The sequence below is a fragment of the Zootoca vivipara genome, chromosome 10 (assembly GCF_963506605.1).
Source record: "Zootoca vivipara chromosome 10, rZooViv1.1, whole genome shotgun sequence".
NCBI classification, from domain to species: domain Eukaryota; kingdom Metazoa; phylum Chordata; class Lepidosauria; order Squamata; family Lacertidae; genus Zootoca; species Zootoca vivipara.
Genome location: NC_083285.1, coordinates 1,197,898 through 1,222,934, shown reverse-complemented (window position 1 = coordinate 1,222,934; position 25,037 = coordinate 1,197,898). Strand labels below are relative to the sequence as shown.

The following is a 25,037-nucleotide window of genomic DNA, read 5'->3' as shown; positions in this document are numbered from 1 at the left end:
TTGTGGCCACTGCTGGACGTCTTCTGTGAAATAGTCTCAGAGATGTATTTGGAGCCAAGGTGTTTGAAGGGGTGCTGCTTCTCCAAATCCCACAGGTCTGCTGGGAGTAGCTAAAAATATCCAGCATAGTTAACCATGCAAGTGGGATTATTTGTATGAGCTTTTCACCCCAAACAGGTAAAATGCTGTTGTATAAATCATAATGAAATAACAGGATTTCAAGTTTTAAAATAGGTTTTATTTATGAATGTTAAGATTGAAATAGATGAAGTGAAATGTGAGGACATTCAATCAGAGAGACTGAACAGGGGCATCTCTCTTGTTACATTTAAGAGACTTCCGCAACACCTGAGTGACACAGAGTTCATTTTTTAACAGTCACAGGCTGTGTAAAGGTGAACAGATAGCAAGTCTGTTTTCACTGTCAGCGTTCAAGCCTGGAACAATTTTTTTCCTTTTTTTTATAGAGTAGGACAAAAAAGAGCGAGAATTTAAAAAGAAAAAGAAAAAATACTGTTACATTACCATATATTAATATACAGATGTGGATATTCTTATTATCCTAATACACATTTAATTGTCAATAACCTAATATATTCTGTGCAAACTCATTCCAAATACAGTCAAACCTCGGATTACGCCTACCTCAGCGAGGGACCGCTTTGGGAAGCAACCGCCATGGACCCGGAAGTGTTTACATCCAGGTTCTGTGGCATCGAATGCGCAGACGCGATCTGCGCAGCTCACGTATGTGCAGAATCGATCTGTGCAGCGTGCACGTGCACAGAAGCGTGCCTTCGGCGAGCGACCACCTCCGTGGAACGGATTGCGGTTGCAAACCTAGGTACCACTGTATCATTGTATTTATCCAAAGAAAGTCTGTGTCTGCAAGCTGTCCATTCATATGTTGCCAATGTTGTCATGTTGTCAAGCCATTGATTAAGGGGAATCGTATCTCAATTCTTCCAATTCCAGGCTACCATGTTCCATCCTTGAACATAAGGACATTGGATGTACAGTGGAACCTCGGTTTATGAACACCTCGGTTTATGAATTTTCGGCTTATGAACGCCGCGGACCCATCTGGAACGGATTAATTCATTTTCCATTACTTTCAATGGGAAAGTTTGCTTCAGTTTATGAACGCTTCAGTTTAAGTACTCTGTGGACCCGTCTGGAACGGATTAATCCACTTTCCATTACTTTCAATGGGAAAGTTTGCTTCAGTTTATGAACGCTTCAGTTTAAGTACTCCGCGGACTGTCTGGAACAGATTAATCCTCTTTCCATTACAGTGGTACCTTGGTTTATGAACACAATTGGTTCCGGAAGTCTGTTCATAAAGTGAAGCGTTCATAAACTGAAGCGAACTTTCCCATTGAAAGTAATGGAACGTGGATTAATCCGTTCCAGACGGTCCGCGGAGTAACCGTTCATAAACTGAAGTGAACTTTTCCCTTGAAAGTAATGGAAAGTGGATTAATCCGTTCCAGACGGGTCCGTGAAGTACTTAAACTGAAGCGTTCATAAACTGAAACATGGGTGTAATTGGTTCCGGAAGACTGTTCATAAACTGAAGCGTTCATAAACTGAAGCGAACTTTCCCATTAAAAGTAATGGAAAGTGAATTAATCCGTTCCAGATGGGTCCGCGGTGTTCATAAACCGAAAATTCATAAACCGAGGTGTTCATAAACCGAGGTTCCACTGTACTTTCAATGGGAAAGTTCGCTTCAGTTTATGAACGCTTCAGTTTAAGTACTCCGCGGACTGTCTGGAACAGATTAATCCACTTTCCATTACTTTCAATGGGAAAGTTCGCTTCAGTTTATGAACACTTCAGTTTATGAACAGACTTCCGGAACCAATTGTGTTCATAAACTGAGGTACCACTGTAACAGTAGCTCTGATCAGATGCTTAGCCCAGAAGCGCCAAGTGGGACAAAACATTTTTTGGGGGGGGGCTCAGCATGCCACATTCCTTCGAAGCCAGGGAGGTTGGGATGGCAAGCGCCAAGGCAGGCGCAGCGAGTGCAGGTTGCTGGAGGCAGCGGCGGCAGCACGGCAAGGGCGCTTGCTTGCCTGCCTTCTTCCCTCCCTCAGCTGCCTCCCCCAGCCAAGCGCCCACCTCTCCTACGCCAGAGCCGAATGTGGCAGCTGCAGGGCTTCCATGGCTGGTGGCTCCGCCTCCACCTCCTCTTGGCGCCGCTGCTGGTGGGAGGCTGCTTCAAGCCTCCTTCCCCTCCATGGCAGGAAGAGGAGGAGGAGGAGGAGCCAGCCACTGGAGATTCGCCTCCATGTTTTTTGGACATGGAGGAGAGCCCTCTTTCCGCAAAATACAGGGGCCCCAAAAGGCCTCACCCCCAGGAGCCAGCACCCCTGGCTCAGATGCACTTTGTTCTTTAATTTAAATGTTATGTATGTTGCACCTTGTAATAGATCTTGGGGCCTTCATAGAAAAATGAAGTAGATCCAACAAGCCAAAAGTTTGCCTGTTCCGGTTTTACAGGGAAAAGCTTCCTGAAAGCCCTTACCATTTTTAAAGAAAGAAAACACTTTAGAAAATAGCTGCTAGTCCTCCAGGCACAAACAGTTAATTTGCAGTTCATGCTTTATAAGATTGGCAAGTGGGAATATAATTAGCATAGCCTGGAACACCTCTTAGAGTCTCCTTCTGTACACATAAATAAACCAAATGAGTGTGTCTTACTGGACTCCAATTCCATAAATATAACTGGAAGGCAGGACGATAACAGGAGAGGGGAAGGTATAAGGACCACCCAAGCCCGATTCTGATCTCCTCCCGCCAGATGGAGCAGGCCATGGGGAGACATAAAGTTTCCTGCCTCTTCCATATTTATGGTTCTTGCTCATCATGGCTCTGGCCCTCTCAAGCATATGAAGTGAGGAAGGAAGAGAGAGCGAAAGGAGGTGATTGCTTTCGGAAGGCAATGCTTAAGAAGAGGAACCATATGGTTTTGAGTTGGCCCAGTTGTGGAAGCCAGGAGACTAATAATCCCAGGGTTTATTGGACTTGGCAAAAAGGCACCCAGTGGTACCACTTCTTTTATTCACTGCCAAAAGAAGCCCTCTATGGTGTGAAGCTGCATATTGAACAGCAGTTGCTTCGTGGGGCATATTGAATTCACGTCTGCCAAGAGCAATGGGAAGATTGTCAATTTGCAATTCAAATTGCCACACCGTCTTCCCTTCATCAGCTCCAATATGGTGAGAAGGCTTTGTCTAGTTTTGCAATGGACTCCCATCTTCTAATCAACTTTCACTCTTGGTTGAACACAACTGCCAAGAGTGTTGTGCCAACATTTTTTACCACTCTCCTCCAGACCATTCTCTATTAACAGGAAAAGAAATTGCATTTGAAATTTTTCAAAGACAAGAGAAAACCTTGGTTAAATTCTCATGGGTTGGTGGTAGAAATCATTTCATGTACATGCTTAAATTTCAAGGTGGGCCAAGGGGTGCTTGTGTCCTTTCTTACATTCGACAAATCATCTCTCTGGTAGTCTGCACTCTTCAGCCTTCGCAAGAGCCTGTACTTCCTGAAAGACTCGTGATCACCTTACAGATGTTGTTGAACTACAACAAATGGTATATCTTTAGGAATGACAGGAATGCGTGGAATGAGGACATCTTCACCTTTGAAAGGTCCTGTCAAAATTTTTGGTTCAATTACGTTGGGGGCGGGGTGCCTCTCGGGTCTCTTATCTACTGGTTTGCTGAGTATGGTTGGCCCGGTCTGACCTCAGGGCGTGTGGTCTGTTGGAGGCTGTGGTTGTGGGTTCCAGCCTGGCCTTGGGGCATTGGGTTTTTGCTGTTCCGTTAGTGATGGGGGTTGGTCCGGGGTGTGTTTTTTGGGCCGTAAGGTCCGTCGGCGGGTTGGCCTCCGGGGCGAGCTGCCTCTTGGGGCTCGGTTCCGTTGGCAGTTGTGACTGTTGGGCGCGGCCTGGCCTCGAGGCGTGGAAGGTTTTATAGCTGCAGTACCCGTGTAGTCGGCACTAGAGGGCGATGTTTTGCAACCTTTTCTGTTGTTTTTTGTCTGGTTTTTCCAAAAACTTTGATTTTACCTACGTCAGGTATGACGTATGTATAATCTATGTATATGCAAACACTCCGACATCGCATGGAACGTTGTGTCAACGCAATCGGTCAAGGGGTTTCTGAGAAAACTGGAAAGCCCCAAACATGGACCCTTTACAGAGAGGGGGGGGTTGCACAGGTGGAAATGGCACAAAGACACCTGTCATTGCCCACCTTCTGCCATGAACCCTGGCCCATGCTTATGGGCTTATGAAAAACAGCCATCCTTCCCAAGTCTCACTTCTCTGAATTTTGCAGTGCCGTTTTTGTACAACCAAGTAACGTGTACAAAAATGCATACGGTAGGGGAACATGCATATTAGTGAAAATAGCATACAAAATGCACTGTATTGGGGGAAATTGCTCTGCAAAAAAATGTATACATATGACAAAATTACACACAAAAATATATTCATCAGGAAAAATCAAACTAAAATGCTGATGAATTTTCATGAGCCTTTTTTTAAAAATGCACATTGCTGTACAAATGTGAAGATTTGGAGAGAGATAAAATGAGAAACCCTGAGAACGGAAATAGGCAGATCCATCCACCCCTTGTTAGGGTTCCCTTTTGCGTGTCCCCTTGGGAACAACCCCAGGTATGCTGCTCCATTAATGTGTGAAACAGCCCTATCATTCATTAATGGCTAAGGAGGCCAATAAGGTGGGCAGTGAGCCATACAGGACAAACAGTTATAGTTGTCTTGTATTGCCTTGCCACTGCTTTATTTCCTTAAATTTATATATATATATCTAGGACAACTTGAAGAATTTACCACAAATGGTTTCCAGCTCACCTCTTGACACTCCCTAATGAGAATGAAGGAATTGGATTGTATTTTGCAGCTCTCCAGTCCAAGCTATAATCAATAAGAATTGATTTCAACCTGCCATGTCTTCATTACTTTAGCCACAGATGTATTAAGTTCTACAAATAGTTCTTGATATTACCCACCAGCTTAATAAGTTGCTGCAAGTGTCCTGTTCATTTCTTTCCTTCGTCATCTTCATCATAACAGTACAAGGAGAATTTTGCCATAGTTCTCTTTCTACTGTTCTTTCCAGAAATATTGATTCCAGGAAATAAACGGAAGGAGACTTAAAGGAATCAACTTGATTTGGTTTAGTAATGTATATGGGGTTATATGGCCAGAGCTGCTGAACAAGAAACCCCGTCATGAAATGATTAACAGGGCAATCCTACTCAGAAGTCAGCCCCATTTAGCCCCATGGGGCTTACTCCCAGGGGAGTGTTATAGGATTCAACCTAAGTCGCCTTGGGCACCCTGTCAATCCCTGGTGATATTATCTCCCTTTGACACATGTCTAAGCCTCCTTTTCAGGCAATAGGTCTCCTTGGACCTCAAGGCAATGCCCTATTGTCAGCATTTGCTTGTTTACTTTAGTTTATTATAGAATATATTTTCATTCTGCCTTTCCAGACCCTCAATGTATCTATCAAAAGAAAGAATAAGATCGTAAAATAATTAAGAACAGAACAGAACAGAACAAACAAGCAAAACCCAGAGCAAAATAATAAAAATATAAAATACAAAACAGCAATGAGCAGTATTACAAATCAATTTTCATGTAAATTTCAAATTTACTGGTTTTCAGTGTTTGTGTTCCTTTGGGGATTGTACCCCCAAGTGTGTTTTATATGATGGTCTCCGACCGTAATAAATTATTTTTACTGGGAAGCTATATAAAAACCTTGCAAGCAAAAGGGTAGATGCTCATTATCATATAACCACCTCACAAATAAATAAGAACAAATGCTCAATAAAGGCCAGGCACAGTCTAACTGTGTAAGCTCTGTGCAGGAAAATCAGGATGAGTGCTTAGTTAGTGAGTAGGTTATCTGGAAGAACCCTATCACTATCAAGGCCGAGTGATAGAAAGGAAACAGGCTGTCTCAAGGAATGGTTTGATTAAAAACAATCAATAGTATTCAAAAGGGTCCAGGCAGGCAGGCAGGCAGGGGACACTGGCAATAAATGGGAAAGACTGAGCTGCCCAAAAGGCACAACAGGCCTCTCTCACATGTTGTGCAGCTGGGAGACAGATTGAATTATCAGGACATGCTTGGGCTCTCAAAGCAAATGCAATAACACTGCCAAACATTGCAATCCACAGTTCACTGACCCCAGACTCGAGAGAGGTTTGCATGATCCCTTCAAGCGTATAGTAATCATCTGCCCCGATTCTGTGGGATGGGCAAGTCACCAAAGGCTGCCTAGAAAAAGGAAGAGCGTGACAACTCTGGGCATGGACGTGCAGTTTTTGTTTCTAAACACAGGCCACCCTCTCTGAACCTGTTGACGCTGCGTTGTGGGCTAACAGGGAAGGAGGCTTCAGGCTCCCCATCGCACTAGTGCAGGTACCCATGATAAAGGTGTGATGCAGAAACCTTCACACTAAAGGCCTCTCCACCTTCTTTAATGCATGCAGTTCGATCTTGCCGGCCCAACACCTCAGATACCTGAGCTCTGCCTTTAGAAGTGAAGAATCAAAAGCCCTGATTTGGAAATCTGTGGTCTTGGCAGCTGCTGTACAATCAATTCATTTGCAAGAAAGAAGATTCCACCTAAACATTAGGAAGAACTTCCTGACAGTAAGAGCTGTTTGACAGTGGAATTTGCTGCCAAGAAGTGTGGTGGAGTCTCCTTCTTTGGAGGTCTTTAAGCAGAGGAATGCTTTGATGGTGTTTCCTGCTTGGCAGGGGGTTGGACTGGATGGCCCTTGTGGTCTCTTCCAACTCTATGATTCTATGATTAAATTCCTATCTCACAAGTAACAGGTGTGAGAGAGCAGAGGGAGGGAACTTTCACTGGTTGGTGATGAAGTTTTAGTAGATATTAAAAGCAATTAATTGTACCTAAATGCTGTTTTTATCACTGCAGCCAAGTGACCGCCCAAGCCGCCCTGACCCGCCGTGTTCCACAATGCTAGGAAAGGTAGCAATTCTGCATACAAAGACTATGTGAAGCAATGACTCAGATGCACACTGAGACTTACAATGCATACATAAATTTCAGCCTTCCCTTTTTGCAAAAAAGCAAGTGCAGCTCTGCAATGACTATCAATTGTGCATCTGCTGCATCTCTCAGGCAGATGGCACATGGATGGTGCTCCTTTCCGAAGGGTTACAATTGATACCAGCCATTGAAATGGGAATTGTGTCACCTAAAAATATCAGCTGGGGGGGGGGGAGGAATCAGCAGCCCTATCATCTTCCTCTTTTTTGAAAGGCATACACCATTGCCTTGCCAATAATGATCTCACTATTTCACATCCCATCTGAACCCCAACCTGCTGTCATAATCCGCAGGAGAAATGCTAATTGACTGAAAGAAGGGCTGGGCTTTGTCATATTATTTCCAAAGATGATGTAATGTTGCATTAATAGGAATAATCACGGCCACCAATCCGCACATCAAGCTAACTCTTCATTAATAAACACACACATGCCTGTATTGCTGCACGTTGAAACCGAGAGGGTGGTGAATGGCTGCCCTGGGTGCCCATGGAAACATATTCCATATAGGAGGCTGTCACGGTGGCCGGAGTAGGCTACTTCAGAGTAACAACTCTACACAGCTCTGCATTTTATCTTTTATTGGTGCTGAGTATTTACAGTGCTGATGGCAGTGCTATTTACAAAGACACATCTGTTCAGCTTGAATCAGAACCTCCAAGTGGCTTTTGGCGCGTCTTGCGCCAGCATAACAACTTGGGGAGACCCATCCTCTTCCCCCGACGCTTTCTGCGCAGTTCCGGAGTTGGGGGGACTGGTCTGCCCCCCTTCCTTCCCCCTTCCTGTCCCATCTGGGACGATGGCTCTTCTACCCTGCCAGAGCCTTGGACACCACTTCCTGTTTCCCCACTTGAGCTGGAGCTTTCCCTCTTTTCAGCCTCGCTCGGGGCTGGGCTGGAACTCAGGAGGGGAGGGGCTTCGCGATATCCCTTGCCCCTCACATCCACCCCCCTCCCAGGCCCCCCTTCTCCCCTCCCGAGAGGCTGCACGGGTGTCAGTGGTGACTGAAAGCCTAAAAACTCCATGCTGTCCGAGCCGGTTGGTGTGAACACCTCCCCCCCAGTCCCGTTGGCCCCCTCCTTCCTCCTGGGAAGAGGGAAAGCCCAAAAAGTCCGTGGCCTCAGAGCTGGTGGGGGTGAAAATCTGCTGCCAGTCCACCTCTTCTCCTGACTGAATGGACCTTGGAGATGCCCATATCTCCTCCTCCGTGTCCTCAAACTCTGCTTCCCATCTCCATGGTGAACTGCTTCCCCCCTCCTGTGCTTCCTCCTCCTCCCACTCCCGTTCCATGTGCCAGGGCTTGGGCCTGTGTGGGAAGAGGGCGTGGAATTCTTCCACTAAGAATTCCTCCTGTATCTGGGTGGCTGGGACCCACTCATTTTGGGATGGCGGGGCGTCCTCCCATGCCACGAGGTACTCCAGGCCCCCCACCCCCCTTCGTGAATCAAGTATGGCCGTTGCTTCATTGAGTGGCTCCCTGCCTCCACTCTCCCCCCCTCCCTCGGGGGGCTGTGCGCTGCCTCGGAACCTGCTACTTTCCCTGTACGGAGACAGCAGCAATCTATGAAACACTGGGTGCACCCTCATGTCCTCTGGCAGTGCCAGCCTGAATGCCACCGGGTTTACCTGCTGCGTGACCGTGAAGGGGCCCAACCTTCTGGGTGCCAGCTTCTTGCACCTCCCTCTGGTGGGAAGGCCCTCCGAGGACAACCAAACCTTGTCCCCTACCCTGATGACCTCCCCCGGTCGCCTGTGGCGATCTGCCCCCTTCTTGTACGCTTCCTTGGCCCTCTCCAAGTGTTCTCTGAGCTGCTGGTGCACCGTCTCCAGTTCCTCTGCCCAATCCTCTGCCTGTGGGCCCTCCTCCTCCTCCTCCCCCTCCCTCTCCGGGAAGGATCTGAGGTCGCGCCCATAGTTGGCCTTAAAGGGCGACACCCCTGTGGAGACGTGCACTGCATTGTTGTAGGCAAATTCTGCCAGTGGCAGGCGATCCACCCAGTCCGTTTGTCTCTGGCTGACGTAGCATCTCAGGTACTGCTGCAGAATGGCGTTGACCCTCTCCGCCTGTCCATTGGTCTGCGGGTGCCGAGCCGTCGACAAGCTGACCTCCACCTGCAGGAGGTTCATGAGCCGCCTCCAGAACCTGGAAACAAATTGGCGGCCTCGATCCGAAATAACTCTTAAAGGTAGGCCATGCAGTCTGAATACGTGGTCAACAAACAGTTTGGCTGTCTCTTCTGCAGAGACCGCCCTGGCACACGGTATAAAGTGGCACATTTTGGACATGAGGTCCACCACCACCAACACTGCGGTCTTGCCCCTGGACGACGGCAGGTCTGTGATGAAGTCCATGGACACCACTTCCCACGGCCTGTGCGGTGTGGCTAATGGCTCCAGCAACCCTGCTGGTGGTGCCCTGACCACCTTTGCTCGCTGGCAGGTGTCACAGCCCCTAACATAGTCCCGAACATCCTCCCGCACCCCTGGCCACCAGAAGTGTCTCATGACTAAGTGAGTGGTTTTGTCCCTTCCAAAATGACCCGCCGTTGGGTTGTCGTGCATCTGCTTAAGGACCTTACCTCTGATCTGGGCGGTGGGCAGGTACAGGGCTCCCCTGTAGAAAAGCAACCCCCTCCTTTCCTCAAAGTCTTTAGCGTGCTCCCTCCCCCCTCGCAGATCTCTGAAGATGCGGGTGGCGAACTCATCTGCTGCCGTCAGTGCTGTGAATTCTGCCTCGCTCACCACTGCTGCTCCGCAGGACCATGCTGATGGGGGGAAAATGTGCCGGGGTGCTGGTGGCAACTCCTCCTCCATGTACTCTGGCTTGCGGGAGAGGGCATCCGCCCTGACATTCTGCTCCCCCGGTATGTAGTGGATGGAGAAGTTGAAGTGCGAGAAGAACTCTGCCCACCGTATCTGCCGCTGGTTGAGCACCCTGGCAGTTCTCCAGAACTCCAGGTTCTTGTGGTCCGTGCACACCTGAATGGGGTGCTTGGCGCCCACCAGGAAATGTCTCCAGTGTTTAAACGCAGCATGGATCGCGAGAAGTTCCTTATCAAACACCGTGTAGTTGCGTTCTGGCTGTGTCAGCTTCCTGGAGAAAAAGGCACAGGGTTTCCACTCTCTGTTGGCATCCAGTTGCAACAGGATCGCTCCCAAAGCCCGGTCTGAAGCGTCGGTTTCCACGTGTAGTGGCGCATCCTGCACCACGTGGAACAGGTTCTGGTCTGAAGCGAACACCCTCTTGAGGCTTTCGAATGCTGCTTGCGCCTCCTGTGTCCACCTGAACTTCTGCTTGCCTCTCAGGCAGTCAGTGATGGGAGCCGTAACCCGCGAGAAGTTCTTGATGAACTTCCTGTAGAAGTTGGCGAAGCCTAGTAGGCGTTGGGCATCTTTGCGCGTCCTGGGGCTGTGCCAGTCCAGGATGGCCTGCACCTTGTCCTTGTCCATTGCTAGCCCCTTGTCTGACAGCTTGTAGCCCAGGAAGTCCACCTCTTTGGTGTGAAACTTACACTTCTCTAGCTTCACATACAGGTGGTGCTCCTTCAGGCGCTGCAACACCTCCCTGACATCCTTTACATGCTGCTCGGGGTCCTTGGAGTATATGAGGATGTCATCTAGGAAGACCAAGCAGTTTTTGAAGAGGAGGGACCCCAGGACGTGGTGCATGAAGGCCTGGAAGCATGCTGAGCCCCCTTGCAAACCGAAGGGCATCACCAGATATTCAAAAGAGCCCAGAGGCGTGAACATCGTGGTCTTCCACTCATCGCCTTCCCGGATCCTGATCAAGTTGTACGCCCCCCTCAGGTCGAGCTTGGTGAAGATCTTGCCCCTGCGTGCCGCTGTCAGCAGATCGTCCACTCTGGGCATTGGGAAAGCCACCGGTTCTGTCATGTTGTTCAGGCGCCTAAAATCCACCACCAGACGGCACTGTGGCGTGTCTTTCTTGGCCACCCAGAAGACCGGGCTGCCCCCCGCTGCCTTGCTTTCTCTGATGAACCCCCTCTTGAGGTTCTTGTCTATAAACTCACGCAGATCTTCCAGCTCCTGATCTGACAGAGGCCCTTGGCGAGTCCCTTCCTTTAGAGCTAATGGTACAAAGGTAATGGTCCAAAGCATTGTTTTTAGTCAGCCTGTGATTAATTAGAAAAGGCATTGGGCTTTGACCATTAAGGCTTCGTTTTGTTCATGTTAATCAAAACCAGGGAAGGAGTTTCAGGCTCAATTATTCCAAGGCTGTGTCCTTGTTCCTGCCTTAATATATGAGCTACAACACACATTTCAAACAGGTCCTAGTCCAAACATATGTTCTACAACAGTTTCTCATTATCTTTTCACAAATTATGAGGAGCAAAATCCAAGGAGCTGCAGGAATAATACAGCTTGGTGGATTAAAAGAGAGTTTATATCATTTTTTAAAGAAATATCTCTGGGTAGGCAATTTCTAGTAATAATTTCCCCCAGGTGGGGCTTTCTAGTGTGAAATTTCATAGACTGTAAAAGGTAGTGAATCCATTATAAAAGGAAAATGTGAAAAAACACCCAATGCTTTTCTTCTTATTGAACATAGAAAGCTGCCTAGTACCAAGTCTGTCTAGTAGGAGTCATATCCAGCCACACCCAGAGACAACAAGGCTTGAACTATGCTATTCGAACCTGGGACCTGTTGGGTGCGAAGCATGTGCTCCAACACTGAGCCCTTCCCCATATAGCAGCATGAAAATTAGTCCAAAGATTTGGGATCATGAGAGGTGAAATAAAAAAACAGGCCGCGGAATCAGAAGATGGGGATCTACTACTCATATAGAAAGCCAAGGGCAACTGTTGAAGACGTGAGCAGATCACCCCAAACAGCAGGATTTTAACTCACTGGGCCATCAGTGAACACCTTTATACTCTGAACAACTTTCATTCAATAAATACCAATTACAAGGCACATTAACCTCTGGCAGTCTAGAGGTCAGGCCTCTCGGATCTCATTCTGCCAGATTGCTGCAACACTGTCACAACCAAGCCCAACTGACCTAACTCACAGTGCCATTCAATACCCTTTGATCAATACACGCTTTTTTTATTTGGAAAGCCTTCAAAAGGGCTTTATGTGGGCAGATAAAATGAAGCTAAGGAACCAGGCTTCCAATTGTGAGCCATTCCCATCAGCGTTTTGTATTCTAACCACATGAGAAATTCAATAGCCCCTCTGCAATGAAGCTGCAAATACAAGAGCAGCCTAAACACACCATTCAGGTGTCAACCAGCTGAGGATATAAGAGAGTAGCTTCTGTTATTGTAGCCGGTCTGATTTCCCATCTCCAAGACTGAAGCAACGCTGCTTATCTCCTGTAATCTGAGCAATATATTATGGCTCTCAAGTGGGGCGCCAATGCTGGCCTGCACATGCTTTTGGCTATGAAGTCTGCATAACTGGAGTAAACTACTGGGCTATAAAATATGCCCATGCTATTTGTCTGACATTTCCAGGGTTCAGAACATGACAGCATGTTGTTTCCTTTTCAGTTCCATGCCATCTATATTGTAGCAGCAGGAGAGAGAAAAACCTTTCACCATCTGTCTGTCTGGCCACCCACAGTATACATCTGAAACACTATTATGACACTTGGACAGTCAAGGCTTCCCTCAGAGTGTCCCAGGTGCTGAAGTTTCTTAAGCATGCTGAGAGTTGTTAGGAGACCCCTGCTCCTACTTGCTGGATCATCACCTTGTCGTGGTGAGTGGGCTTGTATGTTCCTACGGTAAGGTCAAAGGGAAGGAGCTAGACAAAGAATGATCCAAGAAGTCCTCAACGGCAGAACAAGCGGATGATAACAAGCGATATGTTACAACGGCTGTAAAGGCGGATGGAGGCTGCAGCAGGCAGGAATCTACCAGTTTGTCGTGACTACTTCATGCCATCAGAACAGAACCTTGCAAAGACTGTGCGCTGGTCAGCGTGCACTGATCTACAAACATAAAATAAATTCACGCACAGGTGTCTTCCAAAAACCCAACCTTGTGTTTATGGAAGACAATCTTACTCGGCTACGAGTGATCGCCAAAGAAGAAGAAGAAGAAAAAGAAGCTCCCCTCACACTTGTGTGTTCAAATGAGCTCTTAGTGTACATAGACATGGACTTCCTTTCTGCCATATGGTTCATTTGAGTATTTCTCAAATCGGGTGTTGCGGTGAGACCTGGCAACCAAACCCTGTGTTGTGGGTGGGTAAGATTGGATAGCCACAACACCCAATTGGTAAGTCCCTTGATGCAGGGTTTAATTGGGCCAATGGGACGCAGGCTAAACTTATCAAGGGACCTATATATACCCATGCACATGACCTTCCTCTTTTGGTGCATGCATTGCAACACCAGCAACATGTCCGCTGCAAGCTGAAAGAGAGATCTGATCTACCTTCGATGATTCCGCTTGGTGATCTGTTTCTATTATTCCCTTCTTTTCCTTGTTTTCCCCTTTAGTCGTTTACTCCCTCCCAATTAATTCCCCCCTCCCTTGCCTTTCCCTTCACCTCCAAGGGGGTTTTGCCCCATGGGGCTTCAGCCCCTTGAGTTTTCGGAGCTTGCCGCTGCCTGCCACTGGTAAGCCCGGCCCTTGTCCAGTTAAGGATGCCAAGAAATATCTGTCACTTCACCCGTCTGGGGATGGTCCCTTTCTGGTTCATGAGGATGGGTCCTTGTTAAGGAGGCATCAATTTGCTGCAGTTATGCGTAAGGCAATCGCAGCATGCGGCCTGTCGACCAGCAAGTTTGCACCTCATTCCTTCCGAATTGGGACAGCTACCACCGCTACACATTGGGGCCTGTCCATCGACAGGATTAAGGATCTGGGCCGCTGGAAATCTGAAGCATACAAGGGTTGTGTTCAGAAGCGGTGTTGAGGTGCAGTTGCTAATATTGTTTTGTTCATTCCTAGGTCTGCCTACCCTGCATGTCTGGATAGTCGGGCACAGCACTGTCCACTCAGCCGGCAAGAAGGCGGCGGAATCTGGATTCGGACACAGGCTAGGGCTCCCTGACCATGTGAGCGTCTCTTGGGTGCCCAGATGAGGAATGCGTTGGGAGAAGCTTTTCCCAATGGTGCGGGTGAAGGTGTCTGCGGAAGGCACGCCTGCGGCAATGGTGGTGCAGCTGGGCGAGAACAACCTGCTGGAAGCTCCCGGCTTAAGCTTGCGGATTTGCAGGAGGACTTGGAGGAGTTGAAAGCAGCTCTTCCTGGACTCAAAATTTTCTGGTCGTAACTGCTGCAGCGACGTGAATGGAGAGGAAGTCGTTGCCCAGCTGCCACCGAGAGGCCCAGGAGGCGCATCCAGAGCGCAGTGGCCATAACATCTGGAAGGCAACACATGAGCTTCATTGACACTGGACACGGAGTAGCCATTGTTCTAAGCCAGGGGTCAGCAAACTTTTTCAGCAGGGAGCCGGTCCACTGTCACTCAGACCTTGTGGGGGACTGGACTATATTTGGAGGGGGTGTGTGAACAATTTTCGCCCACCCGCAAAGAGGTCTGAAGATGCTTCACTTTACTTGTCCCAGTTGTCATCCCAATAGCCACAGTTGGGCTTCTCCAGCCAGCCAGGCACTGTGGTGGGGTAGGAAGCTATGTTGGCCAGCAAAGACAGAAACAGCAGCTCCGGTGGAGGAGCCATGGATGGAAGTAAGGGAACCGCCCGCCAACCCGCAAGTGGCAGCCACGGCCACTGCAACAACCCACCTGAACTCCATGGGAGGAATGAAGGAGGCAGGCAGGCAGGCAGGCAGGCAGGTGGCAACAAAGAAAGCGTGCAAGGAAGCAGCGTGGAAAAGGGGCGCAGAGAAGGAAGGAAAACGCAGCAGCAGGCAGCTGGCGTCACACAGCACCGCCATGCCAACTCCCGCCGTCGACGGCACCCAGCGTGGGACAAGATTGCTCTGTCCCTGAGGAGAAAAGCACCATGGTATGAGGGAGAGGGAAAGAATGCATGCACTGGCAATCCACGCGCTGGCGATCCACGCGGTGATTCCCGGACTGTCCGTGGGCCGGATCTAGAAGGCAATTAGGCCTGATCTGGCCCGTGGGCCTTAGTTTGCCGACCCGTGCTCTAAGCAGCTTGGGTGCATGCAAAAGCCATTTTGCTTCAAAAAGGGAAATGCTGTTGTGCGTCAACTGATATGTGTTGTTGTTACAACAAATATAGCAATGCTAAAGTATAAAAATATAGCTGCAGCAGATGCTCTTCAGATGCACAGCCTTTGTGCCATTTAGTATCGGAATAGATTCAGGAGCTCAGCTGAATCAGGCCAAAGAGCCACCCAGGGAAGCATCTGGTCCTCATGGGACAAAGCAGATGCCTCTCAAGCAGGATCAGCAGCTACAGCCACCCTCTTCCCCCTTGCCATTCCCAGCAAGTGAGAAGCACCTGGCCCCTGAGAGGGGAGGGAGAAGAGAAACGGATCCTCTGTGAATTGGTCTAATTCCTCTGTTAAAGCCATCCAAGTTGGTGGCAATCCCTACATCGAGGGGAATCTGAATCTTCTTAAGAATCTTAGCATACCACCAAAAAGCTAACAAACCTCTCACACTGCAATCAGAAAGAGAAGCCAAAGGGAGCCCCAAACCGACTAAGGAAGGGGGGGGGTAGAAAAGGGCCTCTTCCAGACACCCTGGAGCATGCAAGTGCCACCCATGGGAGAAAGGGCCTTTCTCTTGCTCAGCTCTTCCTTATCCATATTTCCCTTTAGCCAGGAAAAACAGCCTGGGGCGGGGCTATGCAGATATGGGGGAGGGGAGTTAAGGGAGTCCAGAAGGGAACTGGATTAGCACTCATTTAAATGTGCTTCTCTACTTTCTCCCATATAAGTGAACGGTTGCTGTTTGTTCCTGTGGAGGAAAGAGAGGTGCACTTGGGCAGATTGTGGCAGACTCTGCTGTAGACCCCCCCCCCCAGTGTCTGGGGTCCCACTCTCACCGGCGAGAATTTACCCAGCAAGGGATGAAGACAGAGGTCCTTGCCAATATTAGGGCATGTTGAATTTTTCAACATTCCAATTCCCCAAATGAGGGGTGCTAAAAAGTTGTAACATGACTTGGGAATTCAAAATATATTGGTTAAATCAATATAATTCAGTTTTGCTTGGTAAGTAAAATGTGTGTAAAATTGCATAGAAATGATTGGCAAGTGTTTCCAGTTGTTTGTTTGTTTGTTTGTATTACACTGGCGGAGGAAGAGGGTGTGGTAAGTGTGGCCCGTCCTGGGTGTCATCCCTGAGGGAGGGTTACATTGCCACACCCCCGGGGCGCTCGCCCCGCCCCCACGGGTGGCTAGCCCCTCCCCCAGGTGCACAGCACGTGTGCCCCTCCACCTCTGTTGCATTATGTGACATTTTCAGAAAGTAAAATTACAATTTTGGGGTTTTCCCAAAAGCAGTTTATGTGCTTCTTCATCAAACGTAGACTTACCAAGCTAAATGTTGCCCAGTCATAAAAATAATAGCAGACAGGAATTCCTCACACCCAAAAACGTATTTTTAAGACTGTAGAAATTTGCAAAAACTATGTTTCATTCCCTAAAATGACACGTCCTGTTACAATATGCAAGGTGCCTGTAGCTAACCCACTGTCTATGTGTTGGTCCAGAAGCACCGGTCAGCAACGTGGTTAAGACTGGCCACCACACTCTGCTTTGTCAGCTGCACCATCTTCCAGTCTATTTCTGGGCTGGTTTTAACCTTTAAAACCCCAGACACCTTGGAGACTGCTTATCTGAAGGATCACTCCCTTCCATGTGTGCTGCTTCAGGACACAAAGGTCACTGTCCAAGGTGCTTCTCCAAGTGCCACCCCCAAGTGAGATTTCATGGGCAGCTACTGGTGAGATGCTCTTCTCAGCGACACCATCCCAGTTATGGAATGGCCTCCTTAGAGAAGACTGACTGGCACCTAGGCTGCATTCCCCTTAAGTCTAGCAAAACTTTTTTGTTTATTCACCCTGGCTTTTTAGGGGACCTTTCAAGGACTTAAAAAGATTTGAAGCTCTGCTTGGTTTTATTTTGAGATGTTAAGACGTGAGTCTGATGTTACTGATCTTTCCTTGCTGCAATATGTTTTATTGCAATTGCATTTTTAATTGCTCATATTGCATTTCAATCATTTCTCTGTATGCCACCCAGAAAATATTGGTTATGTGGTGGTATAGAAACACAGTTCATAAAATGAATACAGCCTTCCCTTCGCAAGAACACCACAATGATGAGCATTTTGCTAGTTGCTAAGTAATGTCTCCCATGACATGAATTGCCCATTTTGTTATTAAAAGCCATCTCCCTAGACCTTTCCCTTGGGCCAGGAATATAATATCTGTATTGCAGGAGTCTGGGAGTATAAAGAGATTCTATTAGTGAATCTCACTGCTAAATGAATTATGGAAACATTGTAAAGAGAAAACTATTTAGAGAAGTGTTGGAATGAGATGGGAACTAGGAAGATAAATAGACAATTTTGCTCAGTTTTTACAGCACATTGGAAAGAAGTCAGGGGCAAAAGGAAAAGAGTTAGGCAGGATTTCCTCTTCGCTGAAATGTGCATGCTTTTCATAATGCTCATGTAATTATCAGTAGTAAGAGCTCAGCCCAGCTAAACGTGTTTGCAAAGAAGTATACTGAGTTCAATGGGACTTGCTTCCTAGTAAATATGACTTATATTGGAGACCTGAGGGTTGGTTCACAAATGCATATTCATCACTTGGTGACAAGCTAAGCCACCAAGGGTCAAATGCCTCTTTCACAATATAGTCACATTGGGTACAAAAGGCAACAATTTCAAATATATGTGTTAATTAGCTGAACAACTGCTTAGAGCAGGCATCCCCAAACTGTGGCCCTCCAGATGTTTTGGCCTACAACTCCCATGATCCCTAGCTAACAGGACCAGTGGTCGGGGGAGATGGGAATTGTAGTCCAAAACATATGGAGGGCCAAAGTTTGGGGATGCCTGGCTTAGAGGTTTCGTTATCATCCAGTGGTATACAAATTATGTATGTATGTATGTATGTATGTATGTATGTATGTATGTATGTATGTGGAAGGAAGGAAGGAAGGAAGGAAGGAAGGAAGGAAGGAAGGAAGGAAGGAAGGAAGGAGAGTCTGCTGAATCAGGCTAGAGGACCCATCTAGTCCAGCATCCTGTTCTCTCAGGGGCCAACCAGATGCCTGTGGAAATCCAGGGAGCAGGAAAATGCCAGAATCTCTGTTCTACCTTTGACTGTTTCTTGGAAATGGCTCTCTTCCCCACTAGAGGAGTTAATGCAATAATCTCAAGCCATTATCCCCAATCTGCTACTATAGAAAGGTTAATGGTATGGCTACTTATTTTATTTTGTTAAATTTATATACCTGTAAAAACACACTCGAATAACTCAGAGAAGCTATGAGCTATGCCGTGCAGGGCCACCCAAGATAGACAGGTCATAGTGAAGAGTTTTGACTAAACGTGATCCACCTGGAGAAGGAACTGGCAAGCCACTCCAGTATCCCTGCCAAGAAAACTCCATGGACAAAGACAACAGGCATATAAAAGTTATGACGCCGGAAGATGAGCCCCTCAGGTCAGAAGGCGTCCAACATGCTACTGAGGAAGAGCGGAGGACAAGTACAAGTAGATTCAGAGCTGATGAAGTGGCTGGGCCAAAGCCAAAAGGTCGCTCAGTTGCGGATATGCTTGGAAGCGAAAGGAAAGTCCAATGCTGTAAAGAAAAATATTGCATAGGAACCTGGAATGTAAGAACCATGAACCTTGTTAAGCTGGATGTGGTCAAAAATGAGATGGCAAGAATAAATATTGACATCCTGGGCATCAGTGAACTAAAATGGAAGGGAATGGGTGAATTCAGTTCGGATGACTATCATATCTACTACTGTGGGCAAGAATCCCGTAAAAGAAATGGAGTGGCCCTCATAGTCAACAAAAGAGTGGTGAAAGCTGTACTGGGATGCAATCGCAAAAATGATAAAATGATCACGATACAAATCCAAGGCAGACCTTTTAACATCACAGTAATCCAAGTTTATGCACCAACTACCAGTGCTGAAGAAACTGAAATTGGCCAGTTCTATGAAGACTTACAACACCTTCTAGAAATGACACCAAAGGAGGATGTTCTTCTCATTATAGGGGATTGGAATGCTAAAGTAGGGAGTCAAAAGGAACAACTGGCAAGTTTGGCCTTGGAGTTCAAAACGAAGCAGGGCAGAGGCTAATAGAGTTCTGTCAAGAGAACAATCTGGTCATCACAAACACTCTTTTCCAACAACACAAGAGATGACTCTTGCATTTCTAAGCATTTGGGCAGACTTGTCTAAATAAGAATGTTTTCAGCAGGGGCCTGAAAGAGTTCAGTGAAGGTGCCTTTTGAAGCTCTAATGGTCACTGACTGTGACTTTGCTTCTCTTTGCCACTTAGCTTCCACCTCCATAGCTTTCTCACTTATAAGCCTGCCAAATAAGATTTCACTTCATGCATGGGACAAGGTGGGCTTGAGTCTATGAAAGCCTCTACCATACTAGAATTGTTAGTGTTTAAGGTGCCACCAGACCCTCCTCTTGGTTTGTGCTTTTCTATGGAGTCACTGGAGTCCAATGAGCTTAAAATAGCTTTAATGCTGGTTCTGTAGTGGAGCTCAAGAAGAGAAGGAACTAGGAATGACTTAACACTTCTACATGCATTTCAATTGATATTCCTTGAATTAATACTCCTTGGAGGACAGGCTCATGTCAACCGCACAATCTCTACTACTACCGCTACTACTACTAAAGGTGCAACCAGTAAAACTATAGTATACTACACCAACTGCTGAAGATGCACAGAGGCATCCCACATTGTCTGGGTAGTCTTTCAGGGGCACAACGTAGCTATCCAATTAGTTCAACATATACAATAAACAATAATTGGAGAAGTGATTGTGGTAGTCGGGCAAAATACAGACCAACCCCTCCAGGCGGGGGTTTTATGGCAGTTGCATTTATTGGCATTAAGGGTGTCTATACCATCTTGCTTTAGTCTGTTTAGTTAGTTTGCTTCTACAGCATTACTGTTTGGAGGGGCTAAAGTGCAATGAAATGGGACAGAAATAAACCAGAACACTTGTGGTATAATAAGTTAGGGATCCGCATTGACTGAAAAGGAAGCAGTGTGACCGTCCCCAAACCTTCAGAGGCATAAGCAGTGATGAAAGTTGGGTCACCTGTGATTGCCCCCAAAGCATCATGAACACCAATCACCTTGAACGTGCAACAGGAAGGCCATTTGGAGAGGCCCACAGATGTCTTACTTGTACAGCAATAGCATCCACCTCAACTCCCTTGCCCCCCCCCCCAATCACTGAGATTGAGATTGATGACCAAGCACCTGCTCCTCCAAGCATTCTTGCCATTACTGACTTTAACACTGGCAGAAAGGGTTCCTTCTGCAGATTTAAACAGGCCAAGCCCAGAAGGCAACCATTTAAAGAAGCAGGGAAAACACTGAGAAAGCAACACACTGCTGGCTGCTTGTTATGACAGCCGCTGATAAATATAAAGACAAACCATCAGTAAATTTAATAGAGTATTTAGTAATGGACATAAAAGTTGTTCTTCTCCGCTTGACCTTTGCTAACCACTCAAGGTGCCAGGAGGCCATTAGTCTACGGCTGCAAATGCCAAGTTCCAGGAGACCATTTCTAGCACCATCAGAAAGCAGAGATCAATATGTATATACTGCCCTGCCATTTACAAACCCTCTCCATCCCCTGCAAAGGGAGGGGTGGGAAGGAGGATTAATTCAACGCTTGGAAAAGCTCAGGACTGAAATGATTCCGGGTGGCCAAAAAAGAGTGAAAGATGCAAAAGTCGTGTATAATCTGGGGAATTCAACCCCACAGGCTTTGTTTTAATAAAAGCAAATGAACAGAAAGTCACACCCTTCCAGGATTCAGCCTCCGCGGCAGAACTTCGAAGAGTGGGTCAGTAGGTCCACATGTTGTGGGCAGTGCCTGAAACCCACACCCTACCCATCTCTCCCCCCCCCCAAGATAGGCAGGTCTTGCAAGGTCACTAGGCACTAGGATGAGCCCCTGAGATGGCATCCTCTGGTTGCTAACACCATCATCTGTGAAAGGCACTCTTAATTGTCATTGGGGACACATATGGAGGCAGGCAAGGGCACAGGTCCACAGGGTTTATTTCCTGAATGATGCAAAGATTCAGGCACTGTTCTAAGAAACACAAACAACAAACTAATCTGTTGCGACAAACAGGCTATTATCACGATCATTACAGTTTACAGTATCTACATTTGTTGGCAGTCCCCCCCCCCAACCTGCCAAGAGCACCTTAACCAGAAAACAACAGGAGACAATTATTTTTTAAAAACAACAACAGGACCACAAAAAGATGACATCCATAAATTTGAAGTTTGCTCTAAATTGTGATCATTAGCTTTCAGTGTGGTGGCCATAGAAAAAAAAAGAAAAACAGCCAGCCCTCCCCACCCCTACCAGCAGCACAATACCAATATAATCCATCAATTCTTTGATATGATCTTCACCCTCGATCCTCCTAGGCCACCTCAAGCTCAACATCCCCTTAAACCACTCACCATCAACAAGCTGAGAGCAGATTCCGGAGCTCGCTGTGTCGCCATCGCCTTGTCGTCTTGCATATAAATCCTCCCCTGGATTCGGTCGGCTCTTGGCCCTCTGTCAAGGGCAAAGCATCCACTGACCCCTCCTGCAGCCTGGAAACATCCAAAATTAAGCTCAGGGAGAAAATGCTCTGATTTGAGAAGGAGGTGGTTAAGGGTTCCTTTTACCCAAAAACAAAATCTGCAGGGTTGAAACAAGCTTCAGCTAGGCCAAACTTTACACGAGAGAGAGAGAGAGAGAGAGAAGAAGAAGAAGAAGAGATGCAGTAAGGAATCTGGTTAGAGAGACAAAAGATCAGATTGGAATCTGCAGGATAGTTAAAAAGGAGGTGCAAACAGGAACATGGCGTTCATCCTAACACAAACCTTACCACAACAAGTTAAAAATACAGGAATGTTGCAAAGCTGCCCTCCCCGTACCTCTGCATGAGGAATAATATCAATTGCTTTTAACTGCCAAGATAATAATCTGCACTGTGTTCAAGCTGCTACAGCCCAGATTTTGTATTATTTTAGCCTTCCACACACCCCTTCACAATACTGCAGAAACGATGCAAAAGGATAATAATCACAACATACCGCTTGCAAAACAAATGGTCTTCTCTCTTCCTCAAAGCAGTGTGCTTCCCTAGTTAGAAAGCAGCCGTCTGCATAATCCAGACATGAGGAATGACTGAGCAAAACCAAGGCGAGCCAGCACTCTAGAGCAACAATTACCTTTATTATATTTGAATGGCAACTAGGATATGTGATGACCCTTTTCACCTTACTGAAAGGGGGGGGGCTATTTCTCCTTGTCTCCAAATGGACTCGGCTCCCCATGGAGCTAACACACTTACAAGAAACATGTAATTACATAGCCTGCCCTGTTAGCGTTCTGATCACGGCGGCTTCCCTGCATGCCTGCTGCAGACAGGCTTCCTCTTCTCCTTTGACTCCTCTGCTTCCATAGAAAGAGGTGAGAGGTCTGGTCCCTGCGATGCTCAGGTGGTCGTCAAAAGGCTAGTGATTGTGGGGGCAGGACGAGTCCACGAAGGGACAACGATTAATTAGCCCAGATAAGGAGCTCCTTGTTTAAAGAACAAATGCAAAAGGGAGAGCAGGGCGGGAATCTAAATAAAGCTCCTTGCTTTCGAACACTACTCCACTGGTTTTCATTTCAGTTATTTATCTAAAGATTCCTTGGGCCAAGTGGATTCTCTCAAAGAAATTCTCATGAGATGCACCTGCTTGTACATGACTGTGGCAAAACCCACATATCCTCAGAGACCACAAGGACCATCCAGTCCAACCCCCTGCCAAGCAGGAAACACCATCAGAGCATTCCTGACATATAACCGTCAAGCCTCTGCTTAAAGACCTCCTTGGCAGCAAATTCCACTGTTGATCAGCTCTTACTGTCAGGAAGTTCTTCCTAATGTTTAGGTGGAATCTTCTTGCTTGTAGTTTGAATCCATTGCTCCGTGTCCGCTTCCCTGGAGCAGCAGAAAACAACCTTTCACCCTCCTCTATATGACATCCTTTTATATATTTGAACATGGCTATCATATCACCCCTTAACCTTCTCTTCTCCAGGCTAAACATACCCAGCTCCCTAAGCCGTTCCTCATAAGGCATTGTTTCCAGGCCTTTGACCATTTTGGTTGCCCTCCTCTGGACACGTTCCAGCTTGTCAGTATCCTTCTTGAACTGTGGTGCCCAGAACTGGACACAGTACTCCAGGTGAGGTCTGACCAGAGCAGAATACAGTGGTACTATTATTTCCCTTGATCTAAATGCTATACTCCTATTGATGCAGCCCAGAATTGCATTGGCTTTTTTAGCTGCTGCATTACACTGCTGACGCATGTCAAGTTTGTGGTCTACCAAGACTCCTAGATCCTTTTACATGTACTGCTCTCAAGCCAGGTGTCACCCATCCTGTATTTGTGCCTTTCTTTTTTCTTTTTCTTTTTCTTTTTTTGCCCAAGTGTAGTACTTTACATTTCTCCCTGTTAAAATTCATCTTGTTTGCTTTGGCCCAGTTGTCTAATCTGTTAAGGTAATTTTGAAGTGTGATCCTGTCCTCTGGGGTATTAGCCACTCCTCCCAATTTGGTGTCATCTGCAAACTTGATCAGGATGCCCTTAAGTCCATCATCCATGTCATTGATAAATATGTTGAATAAGACTGGGCCCAAGACAGAACCCTGTGGCACGAATGAAGAGGAGCCATTGATGAGCACCCTTTGGGTTCGGTCAGTCAGCCAGTTACAAATCCACTGAATGGTAGCATAGTCTAGCCCGCATTTTACCAGCTTCTTTACAAGAATATCATGGGGCACCTTGTCAAAGGCCTTGCTGAAATCAAGATAGGCTATATCCACAGCATTCCCTTCATCTACCAGGCTTGTACCGGTAACTGTCAAAAAATGAGATCAGATTAGTCTGACATGAACAATTCGACAAGATGTGGGAAAGTGAGTTACAAAGTGTCTGGGAAAAAATTCAAGAAGTATCGATGGGAGTAAAGGAGTATCGAAGACTTACAAAGTTACTGATTGAACCCCTGCACCAATTCTCTCCAACTGTCAGTTTAGAGACACAGCAGGAAATTTTAGAGGACCAAAATTTGGTTTTATTAGAAGAAGAGGATCAAGAGGAGCTCTGTACTTTGAACGAAGTGCAACCGGTGGGAGAGGCTGCACGGGACCTATCTTACAACAAAAGAGCTGTATTGGATTTAGATTTCCAGGAGCTGCTTCTCTCAGTGAGAGAGGGAGAGCGGGTCCCTGGTAACAACAACCAAGCTGTGCCGAAGAAAAAAGAGGTGGCCTGGATTCGAACCTCCTTAGTGAGAGAAGGGGGGCGAGATCCAGGCGAAGGACTTGTTAAATGGCGAGACAAGAAAAAGAAGAATTTAGATGGGGGTTGGCAGAGGGGGTGCTGGGTGGAAGAAGTCGGGCTGGAGTGGGTGAGAGATGGAGTGGGTTGAGATCTAGTGAAAATGAGGGACTGATAAAACGGTTTGGATTTGGACTGTATACAGGAGTTGGTTCAAGTTTTCCAGGGACTGGTCGCCGGGGGAAGGAGGGGGGGATTTTAGAATTGTGGTTAAGTGAGATGTTAGAATGTGAATTGTTTAAGTTAGAATAATTTTAGTCAGCCTGACATCAATACCAGGAAAGATTCTAGAGCAGATCATTAAGCAAACTGTCTGTGAGCACCTAGAAAGGAACGCTGTGATCACTAAAAGTC

General features: G+C 47.0%; 1 protein-coding gene across 1 annotated transcript in view; it reads right to left on the bottom strand.

Annotated features, from left to right (window-relative positions):
* Positions 1-21,856, bottom strand: part of FRMD4A (FERM domain containing 4A) — a 413,482-nt gene extending 391,626 nt beyond the window's left edge. Inside the window, exon 1 of the mRNA XM_060279477.1 lies at positions 21,757-21,856. Within this exon, the coding sequence (XP_060135460.1) occupies positions 21,757-21,819 (63 nt within the window). The 5' untranslated portion in view covers positions 21,820-21,856. The remainder of the gene's footprint in view (positions 1-21,756) is intronic.
* Between the last annotated feature and the right edge of the window lie 3,181 nt (positions 21,857-25,037).